Consider the following 11,567-nt stretch of genomic DNA (forward strand, 5'->3'; position numbering starts at 1 on the left):
TCAACATTACAGTGCTCTTCACAATTTAATACGATTCACCTGCCTCGCCTTCACAGTCTATGCTAAAAGTCCGTAACTCTTCCCTTCCGCTCCCAGTCTCCGTAACGAGTTGGTTCGGGCCCGGTGGGGCCACCGACTTCACCAGTCTTTGGGTTGGTGTTTTCAGGAAAACGAGCGAATGGATCCATGTCAGATGAACTTGAGTCGCTTTTCTCGCCAGCGCTTGCATTTGTGGGAGTGCTCACTGGTGCAGGCTCGGCCTCCTTGTGGCACAGGCGCACAAGCACAGGAACACGTTTCACCAAATTATTTCCGCACAGGCGCAGTTGCGTGGCGTTTGCGAGCATGTCGGACTGAACGTTGCGGAACCCTTGAGAAAGCGGTCGGCCACGGAGTCTGGGTGCTAGAAGCTTTAGAGTTAACGGTTTACCTTTTTCACATAAGGTGCAACCTTCTACTTGCGGGAATTGCTCTAACGATGACAATAAACGCTGCCCTGTTCACGGCATCCACACAAAAGTAAAATGCATGTGCGAGGCAGCCACAGGCGGGAGGCAGCGACAACGAATGGACAACGACAATAAAGTGCGTAATGGACGTATACAGTTCGACAATGTGTTGAAGTACGTGGACAGCTATAATAGCTGCCTCCATCGCTTCAAAGGGGAAGCTGCTTTCACCTAGCGGCACGTAGAGCAATCGCGTCAGCAAGTTGTGGCCTCCGTGATTGGCATAAGTGATGCCGATCTTAAAGGCCTTTTAGTATTTAATACACTTACATTTCTTGTACCTCTTTATACTCTGCATGCAATCACCGAAGCCAACTATACTGTGCCGTGAATATTTTTGTTTAATTCAAAAGCTAATTCCAATCAGGAGCTAACACCACTATAACATCCTTTCGACTCTACTATCCGTGCAATCCCATCGCTCGCATCATAGGATCCACAGCGATCCACAGCATCCTGTGCCTTCGCTAGATGTTGCAGCATCTGCACAGGCGGGCAGAACCACAGAACACCTAGCACAGCTGCTTCCCGCATCACCAGCATTGAGAGGCTTGTCATGTAAACTCTTGTTTGCATGATAATGTAGGCTATCGACTGCTGCGCGATCACTTCGATCGGCGGGTTCGGTAGATACCTTTCACCCCTTTTTGGAGCATTGCTTCCGTTACTTGTAAAGGAGGCTGGAGAATGGAGTCTCCATGCATCGTTCAAATGATGTGATTGCCCGGCATCGTTCGTAATCACTGTCGTTTAAGGTATTGCGTTCATAGCTGCCGCACGCAAGATTCATTATTTATCATACGCAAATGTAAAAGCGCGAATAGTGGGTGACCGTACATACACCCATATTTTGGCATCGTCTCTTTTTTGGAGCGATACGCTTGTGCACATCAGCTGTAACGTTAACCAGATTCCTCTACTTTGTTTATTTCTCGTATAGGAAACTGGTGTTCAGCTCACCGAACCTGCATTATGGCTGGTATTGGAGAGGACACTCCCAGCAACATGACGAGTGAAAGTGATACAGCCGCTAGCCAGGCGGGCCAGGTAGGGCAGTTTATTTCTGCTTTTTTAAACCGAAGCTTTCCCTGCTTAGCCTAGCACCGTTTCGCGTCCGTCTGTCTGTCGGCCAGTATCTCGGCGGATACCGAATGCAAGCCCCCCTGCAAGCCGACCTTTATAGTAGCACTGCGTGTTTACTTACAAAGTAGTACCAGTGAGTGCACCTCTCTTTTGCGTAATCAAACTATATCATGACATAAAACTTGCACGTATATTGTCACCTCATGGGTATCTCTAAAGCACACTGACCTCTTAATGGAATAGCTCATAATGTTGAGCGGGATTCACCGCTCAACATTATGCTCAAATGCATCACATTTACTTTTATAGGATTTTATTAACCGCTTCAAGAAAGCTTTGTTTCGCAGTTTCCAACGTGCGTATTGGATCTGCATAATATTTTGTTCCAAACAGCTCCGGCACAGTGTATTTTCCTCCTCCCCTTTTTTTCTGCCTTTCCCTTTTATCACATTGCTGATAAATGGCACATCAGACATATTTTGTTGCTTAATCCACAAAGTATCAACAAAATTGCTAACACATGTGTTAGGGCTGCATCTGCACACAATAAAGGTTTTCTGGTACTCCTGGTTATCTTCCCCTAGAATATCAAACAAGGCAAAATCTATGTCCTTTCTAATAATTTTTGTCATGTCCATGGCTACAAGATTGTCTTCATGTGAGCTGGTTGGTATGTATGGCTAAAGCAAAGCAATGTGTAAACTTTACATTAAAGAAAGAGACAAAAAGTAGGCAATGAAAACCAGCCACTTGTATTATTACCTGTTTGCTTATTTGTTTCAATGGTGCACAAGCAACAGTAAACAACCCAAGTAGCACTGAGCAGGGCCATTCTTTAGGCAACACTACCCAATGTAGGGCCAGTGTGTCCCTACATAGGACCTAAATTGGCCCTGCATCCTGATACACTAGGGGAGAAACACTGTTGACCACACTAAAAGCACAGGATGACAGACGTGCGCATTCCTGTTCATACAGGAACAGTATGTGCTCATATGCATATCTCCATTTTTCCATATTACGAATGCCTTCCAGATCCCACGTTTCCTTCCTTCACAATATTTATTTATAAAATAGCACCCTTTGTACATGGGTGTTTCTTTAAGTAAACATGTTTTCGCGCAAGTGCATGCTAATACATAATCCTGTTTGTGTTATGTAACAGTGCTTACATGACAAGAAATATTGTAAAAGTACTGCATGCCATCAACTTTTGCAGTGATTCCTTTTGCAGCCTGCTTTTAATTTTCTCTATTTACTTTTGGTACAGTTTCGACACCTTTTGATGTAGGTGTACAAGAAGTTGCCTTGGTGCGTATTTGACTGTGTTTGTGAGATTAACAGCTACTCTGTGAAGGCATTGTTTTCCGGGGCTATGGTAATTTGAGCTAGTGGTCTTCTACATTCTAACAAGGTTTAAACAATGCTCCTTAACACACACACACCCACCTGCTTGGAAGTGGTGGTCAGCCCTTTGTTCATGTGATTTTTTTAACCATGATTTTGCATATGCATGCTCAGTGTAAAGAGCACAGGGGCAATGAAATTATTGGTAGATCATTAGCAATTGGTGTTTGTACCTAGATATCTTCCCATTTGCCTTACCTGACTGGCTGCTCTAGAAACGCATGTGAATAATAGCTGATGTCCAGGTCAGGCTTTCAAACTGAGCATATCTTCTCAGATGCTCAACTGTTGGTAGTTGCTTGTGGAATGCCAGTCTTGATTTCACTGGTTAATTGGTAATTGCTGTCAGTCTTTTAACATATTTTAAAGTTTAATGCACTCCATTTGTGCCATGGAAATTCTAGAACTTTGCAGACATAAACTTGTCTTACTTTTACTTTAATAAGGGACTCTTATTTTTTACTTTATCACTCATCATTACATGATCATTTCATTTGGCTTGAACTTTGTCTGCTACAATTAATTGAGTGCTTGTTACAAGAGCTGAAAGAATGTCCATTATTCTTTGATATGCTCCCTTCACAGAGCAAATCATTTGGGACCTGCTGTGACCAACATGCTGTTGAGAGCCCTGCAAATGCTTCACCACCAATGAACTGCCGAGGCAGCGATGCCGCACAGTGTCTTACAACCAACGGTGTGCGAGCACGTGGTGACGATACACTGGGGCCTATTGGATCAAACAGTGGCCAAGTAAGTGCCAAGTTTGTGCCAGGTGTTGATGGCTACAGCACAATGGTGCAATACTTTTCCATTACTAGAAGTGTGTTTACTCTAAGCACATGAATGTGAAATAGAAATAGGCACCATTCCATCTGCTTGTGAGACAATACCATCAGTCCTATAATATTGTGAAAGTTAACACTGTAATCGCAAATAGCAAATTTAACAATCACCATTGCTTATGGGAGATTGACATTGTCTAATGAATGTTGGGTACAGATGTACTCAACATGCTAGTTTTGAACATGGGATTTCACTATGAGCAGTTCAAGTGATCACACTTCCAACAACTTTTAACCTCATTGTCTCATTGCTTACATAGGTGCTGTTCAACTGGCAAGCTTCGAAAAGCACCGTGCAGGAACGGCTGTCTTTTCTATTCAACAAGGAAATCCTCAGTGACGTACGTTTCCTGGTTGGCCGGGGTGCGCAGCAGCAACGGTTGCCTGCTCACAAGTTTGTACTGTCCGTGGGAAGTGCCGTCTTTGACGCAATGTTTAATGGGGCCCTGGCGACAAATGCGGAAGAGGTGGAGCTTCCTGATGTGGAACCTGCTGCTTTCCTGGCCCTACTCAAGTTCTTGTACTCTGACCAAGTACAGATTGGTGCTGAGACCGTCATGACCACCCTCTACACAGCAAAAAAGTATGCAGTGCCTGCTCTGGAGAAGGCGTGTGTTGACTTCCTACAGCGACAGCTGAGTAGTGACAATGCCTTTCTGCTCCTAGCACAAGCACGGTTATTTGATGAGCCTCAGCTGGCAGCACTCTGTCTCGACACTATCGACAAGTGCACAGCAGAAGCCCTCGCAGCAGAAGGCTTTGTGGACATTGACCGGGACACCCTGTGTGCTGTGCTCGAGCGAGACACACTCCGTATCCGGGAGGTGAAACTGTTTGCTGCTTCTGTGCGTTGGGCGGAGGCAGAGTGTGTGCGAACAGGACGTCCTGTCACTGCAGACAACAAGCGTGCTGCTTTGGGTCGGGCACTATTTCTGGTGCGCTTCCCACTCATGAGCATCGAGGAGTTTGCACTAGGGCCAGCACAGAGTGGCTTGCTGACGGACAGGGAGCTGGTCTCCCTGTTTCTACACCTTACGGTGAACCCAAAACCACCCGTGATGTTTCCGGACAGCCCTCGCTGCTGCATCTTGGGCAAAGAACAGGTGGTGGCACGCTTTCAACAGACTGAGAGCCGTTGGGGCTACTCTGGAACATCTGACCGTATACGGTGAGGTTCACCTGGTTTAGCCTGGTGTAAAGCCACTGGCTCAGTTGTTGCTTCCAATGCACAGACATGTTACTCAGACGTGTCAAACGTGCTGTAACAAGTTTATTGTGAGGGATAAAGAACTAAATGTTATTCTAATATCTAGAAGCATGCTCTAGATACATGGGTAGCTGAAACATACTTGAGGTCACTCTTTTGAACATTTCCTTGAAAATAATGTTACAAAGAAATGTTCAGCTGAATTTGTAGCTTACACCTCCATCGGTACTAGTAGGAGACCTTCACCAGTAGCAGTACACTGTGCATGCTGAGAAACAACATGAAAGTATAAAGATGGACTTTGAAATTCCAGCACTTGTTGCCTGTGATGTCATAGGTAGTGCCAGTGCTTGACACAAATTATTCCATTATCCATTAGATATAATGAATCCATGGCATTTGAAAATAAATGAAAACTCAACCAGGCAATAATCTGTTTAGTGTGGTCACTAAATGTGTGCTGGACATTTCCTTCCCACCTGGAATCTGGTCTGCACAACAATTTGTGTGATAACAAAATGCAACCCATTAATGTCCTGCTAGTGGGAATTAATGTATGCACTTTTTATTCGTCATGTTATGTGAAGCCACACACAGAGCAGATGCCTTTATTAAAGGCAACATCTCGTATATATGGTGTCGCAAGGCCATGCAAGTATAGGTTTAGTCCATAGCACACAACCCCTTTATTTTAATTGCGGGCTTTCTTTTGAATGTAGAAAAATATAGCCTCTGAAAGATAGGCAACGAAAAATGTAACTTAGCATATTAAAAGTTATCTAAGCACATTCAACAGTAAGAGCTACCAAATGACCAAGTGAATATTGTATATGTACTTTGTATACACGCCCAGGTTTGATGTAACAATACATTTGCCAATAAGCAGCTACAATGCTCAAGATTTATTGCTTGTGTGTTGCATGCTAAATTTAATGTAATCATGGCTTGCATAACTTACAATAATGTGCGTGATATCTAGAAGATTGCGTGTCCAGTCGAACCTAGATATAGCGAGCCCACATATAATGAATTATTGTACACATCGAACAGCTGTACAATCCCCTTGGAAAATTTTGTCTGAAATTCTTATTTTACATATTGAATTACCTATGTATCAAACTTTCTTGTGTTCCTCTTCAGATTCAATATATCCAGGTTGGACTGTATCAATAAATAAAGAAAGTTTGGATATAAGCTCACTGCTGCTCACTAGTTTTGCAAAAAATGGTGTGAAAATTTTCATTGTAGGCCAAGTGGTGCTGCTTGTTTCACATTGCCATGTCTGGGAGCACCTGAGGGTGACACTGCTGGCAAGTGGATAACACAGAGAGCAATGCTCACCTAAGATCCAATTTGTCCAACTGGTCTAAGACTGATCCTAAGATCAGTCTCTGTCAAATGGTGACTTTGCCTGACCTTGCAGCTGGTAACAAATTATTAGGTCTCTGCAATTTGGCCGCACTCCCTCAAGCAGTTCTCGAGAGTGTCATGTGTGTTGACACGTACAATCACATTGTGCAAGTGCAGCTGTATGCCTTGTGGCACTAGCAAATCGAGACAAATGTAGTGCAGTCCAAATCGAGCAAACAGCGCTCGTCCCATCCTCTTTCTTTGCCCGTGTTTCAGGTTGCGCTCCTTTATATTTATGAGTGAAGTCACAGATGGGGGCTGTTCAGGATGGCTGAGTCTTTCCAATGAATGTGCATGTTGGATTGCTAAGAAAAGCTTCCTTCTGTTATTGCAATGATCTCTGTTGTGGTTGTACTGCATGCTAACATCAAACTGGCAGCCGTGAATAGCTGTTCAAACAAAAGGAATTTAGCGCATCATGAGCCTTTACCAATGTGTCCTGACAATTATTGAGACATCGAACTTGTAACTCACTTCCTTATGCAAACTAAACTGACTGTTGTAACCTAAGTGTGAGCCAGTTCCGTCTGTGCATCGCTAATCAACTATTGGTACACTATGTCTGCTACCAAGGGTTAACACCATGCCTGCACTTCCAAAGGTAGAGAACTGTGGGCTCGTGCTAAACTGTCTCTCACACAATGCCAAACTGAAGCATGTGGCACACATGCTGTTCTGATAAATTGAGGATAAAATTGCTGCACTCCCTGAGCTAGCACAGAGTGCGGCCAAATAGAAGAGACCTATTTAGTTCTTTCAGTACAGACAAATTTAAGCTGAATCTATTTGGCTTAATATAAGTTATTATTATAATATGGGTGTCAAACAGCGCACTTTTGATTGCAATCGAGCCCGATCCGGATTGGATTTCTCAATCGCAATTGGCTCCTTCACTCAATCTGTGGAAGGGAGCCAGTCACGGTCAAGAATTTTGATCCAAATCGGGCTCCACCATGATTGAAAGCGGCAATTTGACACTGGTATAATTCATTGTGTCGAGAAATCTTGAGGCCTGGCTGGGTGCACTGACCTTTGAACCATCATGTTTACCTTCCCTTGCCTCAGGTTTGCAGTGGACAGGAAGATCTTTGTGCTCGGCTATGGATTATATGGGTCTATTCATGGCCCTTCGGACTATGATGTCAACATTCAGCTCATTCAGACAGGCTCTGGCCAAGTGCTTGGCTCACATGATACAAGCTTTAATAGCGATGGATCACCAACCAGATTTCGTGTGCTCTTCAAGAGCCCAGTGGAAGTGACTCCCAATGTCAACTACACAGCTTGTGCCACACTCAAGGTCAGTAAATATTTGCACTATTTTTTTAGCTGTCTAGCACTACATAATATGGTGAGCACAACTGACATAACTATACTATACTGTCAAAAGTGTAGTGCACAAGCATAGCACTTCGTTTTAAGCATTCCAATTCTTTGCCGGCTACTTTGCTTAAGCGAACCTGCCACAGTAGCTCAGGGGCTATGTGGTCGCATGGCTCGTGGGTTCATGGGCTCAATCCCCGTCACAGCAGCCACATCCATGTGGGGGCGGCATGCAAAATTGCTCATGTACCTTACATTGGGTGCACATGAAAAAAATCCCAGGTGGCCAGAATTAATATGGAGGCCCCCACTATGGCATGCATCATAATCAGATCTTAGCTTTGGCATGTAAAACCCCAGAATTTGTTTTTATTATTATTTGCTGTGAGTGAATGTTATTTCTAAATTCAGTTATTTAAAATATTTCTTATATTTCTGACCTGAACTCTAAACTCTAGGCTTCCAAATTACACCTTTCAGTTTACTAAAATATCCATATGCACTGGATGATAACCTTCAATTTGTGCTATTCAACATGCTACAAATCTTTGGTAGGAAAGTCTGATGACCCACCGTGGTGGCGTAGTGGCTATGGCATTGTGCCGCTAAGCCAGAAGACGCGGGGTTAAATCCCAGCTGCGGCAGCTGCGCTTCGAAGGGGGCAAAATGCAACAACACCTGTGTGGTACTGTGCATTGGGTGTATGCTAAAAACCCCCAGTGGACGAAATTAATCTGAAGTCCGGCACTACGATGTGCCTCATAATCGTATTGTGGTTTAATTTTAATTAAAAGGCCTCATGAACTGAATGAGAGTAGTCTGTTCCCCACCATCACTGTAAGATTTTAAAAATAATGAATAATTAAAAAGAGAGGGAGAGAAGCAGCAGTCATTGCCAACGTGCTAAAAAAATTTTTCGCATAGCATTTTCTGTTTCTTTGCTGCTAGAAGCACTACAATAAATCAAGGTTGTGGGTTCGATCCCAACTGTAGAGGTCAAATTTTGATGGAGGCAAAATACAAAAAATGCTTGTGTATCATGTATTGAGTGCATGTTGAAGAACACCAGGTGGTCAGAAATAATCCAAAGTTCCCCAATACAGCATACCTCATAATAAGATTGTGGTCTTAGGATGTAATACCACAGAATTTAATTTTTTTCAACAAAGACCGATGGTCAACAGCAGATGACACTCCCCTTCAGCAGTGCTGCATCTGCATCCTCTATATGCAAGGGAGATCTGAGCTTGCATGGTCTAGGTGCAGATGTTGCCCATGAGCCCACTTCAGAACTTTTTAAAATGCGATGAAAAGACGAAATACAGAGGAACGACAGGACAAGGCGCTTCTGAGCTCACTATTCTATCCTTGGAAACCCAAACGACAGCTAGCCCATTGAAAAAGAACACGAATTCTTTGCTACACTACACATTGAACATAGTGGAAGAAAATAATTTGTACATGAGAATCTGATGGCACAGGAACCACCATCTTCGCCACAGTGGCATCACATGGGGAACTGCAGGAAAATACTGTAGTGTGTTCAAACACCATGTTAACTTTAACAGAACACTTGCTCTGAAGTGGGGAGGTAGGCATGGTTGTAGCGTATATGAAATGACTGGAAAAATCAAACCTTCTGGAACATGCATGGGCATGTATATGTAACTGTGCAGTGTCACAATGGTGACCTTGCAGAAACTTATTGCCGTTGCATCTTCGCCTCGTCTTCAGAACGTTAGGTAGCCCATTAGTATTCTTAGTTGGAATTGAATCAGCTTTCTTTGTTTCTTCCAAACTGGACGTATTTCTGCCAGATGTCAGCCTTTTACCCTTGTTTAACGTGCAGCTGGTTGAATTTTGGGATTACACTGTTTAAGGCTTGGAATGGTTGGTTAACGTTGAGATATGAGCATTAAATCTGTATAGCTTTGTGAAAGTGCGGTTACTGTACTGTAACATGTCAGCCTTTTCATCCTCTTTTTTTGCTGACCTCAGTGTGTCTCTTCTATGAAAAACAGTGGGCTGTTTTTATCATGTTCGAACTGATAGCCTAACCAGGCACACTAATGACAAAGCAACCTTCCTCTCCCTGCAGGGACCAGACTCTCATTATGGAACAAAGGGCTTGCGCAAGGTAACGCTCGACTGCCCTCGTGGGAGCAAGGTTACGTTCCAGTTCACCTATGCTGCTGGAAACAACAATGGCACTTCTGTTGAAGATGGCCAGATTCCAGAGATCATCTTCTTCACATAGTGCACCTGGCAGGAACGGCAGTACTGTGCTGATGCATTTAAGACAGACTCCAAAGCAGCGTTGTAACTTAATCTGTTCCTGAGGACTACAATTGGGAAACTGTATGGAAGCCTCACCATTACCTAGAGCCAAAGGCACGGATACCTTGGTTGTGGTAGGGATGATCTGCATATGTAGCATTAGAACTGCGTACCTTTGTCAATTTATGTGAGTGAGTCTAGATTTTGATTTTTTGCTGCTGTTACCATCAGTGGTCATTAGTGCCCATACCGTGGAATGGCATTGCTTTCCACCTCTCTAAGAGTTGTGTGCAAGCAGTGTAGAGCATCAAGCAGTGCCAGAATGCCTACTGGTAGGATTGTGTGAATGCTGGTTTTCGAAAGCGAACGAAATGGAATAGTTATGGTACTGAGTTGGATATAACTTAATGTTTTTGCGTACTTTTCAATTACGTTGAAATATTTTTCAAATAGGGAACACAGTTGCACTGGTCTTTAAACTGAAAGACCTCAGAGCACGTTGACCCCCCTTTACTCCATCTTAAGGTGGGCCTTGTTGGCTATTCTATATGCTTGCTAAACACAGGTAAAGTTTCAGGTGTTTGACAGCGTGCATTAAGATGTGGAAATTTTTAAGTGAATGATGAAAAAGTTTTAAGCAGAGATTTAGTTTTTGACTGCAACATTACTTCATTATTGATTCATAAACAGCATTATATAATTTTGAATATGAATGAGGAGCATCAGCATATTAACACAAAATGCATTTGCATGTTCTCATTATTTTCATCAACATGAAATATATGTGACCATGTTTTTTTTTTCTTTTTTTTTTCTTTTGAGAAGATAATGAAGTTAATAGTATTTATTATGTTTGAATGTCGTTAAATATTAGCACACCCCTAGCTCTGGGCATTGTGGGACCTGTGGGAAATAAGTGCTGGCAGGTGTTGCTGCGCATGTATATAGAAATGCTGTTTCACTTTGTGCAATTGTAATCACATTGATATACATGGAATTGATATACATGATATACATGGAATTGTTGATGGATGAACTCGGACAGTACTGCTGACCAAGCCAACTCAAAGGACTGTTGTGCTGCTATGCGCTGTGGGTGAATGTCTAAACGTGGTGATCTCTAAACGTGGTTTTGAAAAATCTTGCCACAATGTTATTGTCAGGAGCACTACGACCTGGACAGTAGAGTGTCTGCTTTTATTTATTTGAGTTATGTTTTGAAATTTAATTTCACAGACTTGAATGGCTGTACGCAAAAACTCTGTGTGGAACATGGCACATGGACCGGTGAGCATTGTGCAGCATTATCACTCAGGCACATGCATCCCAGTGAAACTTTATTACTCTACATATTTCTGTATCAGTTGCTCACTTGTATATTGTTCATCTAGTCTCCTGTACCTATCGCAGGGCTTTCCCTTCTTTGTTCTCTAAAAAAAAATCTCCAATTGCAAGTTGCTTGTTTCCTGAAATGTACATTATATACTTTATCAAACTGACCCACCC

At 43.0% G+C, this 11,567-nt stretch overlaps 1 protein-coding gene across 3 annotated transcripts; it reads left to right on the forward strand.

Moving 5' to 3' along the window:
* The first annotated feature begins 62 nt into the window (after window positions 1-62).
* On the forward strand, window positions 63-11,560 carry LOC142571909 (BTB/POZ domain-containing protein 2-like). 3 transcript variants are annotated; one of them, XM_075680615.1, is made up of 6 exons: window positions 63-1,264; window positions 1,450-1,556; window positions 3,585-3,752; window positions 4,105-5,012; window positions 7,527-7,761; window positions 9,883-11,560. In XM_075680615.1, exons 2-6 carry the CDS (start codon window positions 1,482-1,484, stop codon window positions 10,039-10,041), a joined length of 1,545 nt encoding a protein of 514 aa, XP_075536730.1. In that variant the 5' UTR covers window positions 63-1,264; window positions 1,450-1,481; the 3' UTR covers window positions 10,042-11,560. The 3 variants fall into 3 exon arrangements, with proteins under 3 accessions (XP_075536730.1, XP_075536729.1, XP_075536731.1); XM_075680614.1 differs by having other exon boundaries at window positions 63-1,135; XM_075680616.1 differs by lacking the exon at window positions 1,450-1,556 and having other exon boundaries at window positions 63-1,135.
* Window positions 11,561-11,567: the final 7 nt, after the last annotated feature.

Source organism: Dermacentor variabilis, chromosome 2, assembly GCF_050947875.1.
Source record: "Dermacentor variabilis isolate Ectoservices chromosome 2, ASM5094787v1, whole genome shotgun sequence".
Taxonomy (NCBI): Eukaryota; Metazoa; Arthropoda; class Arachnida; order Ixodida; family Ixodidae; genus Dermacentor; species Dermacentor variabilis.

Excerpts from the sequence above, each read along its gene's own strand:
- LOC142571909 (XM_075680615.1), top strand. The coding sequence starts at position 1,482 with ATGGCTGGTATTGGAGAGGACACTCCCAGCAACATGACGAGTGAAAGT. Across the intron at positions 1,557-3,584 it reads CCGCTAGCCAGGCGGGCCAG|AGCAAATCATTTGGGACCTG; the intron begins GTAGGGCAGTTT and ends CTCCCTTCACAG. Across the intron at positions 3,753-4,104 it reads TTGGATCAAACAGTGGCCAA|GTGCTGTTCAACTGGCAAGC; the intron begins GTAAGTGCCAAG and ends TTGCTTACATAG.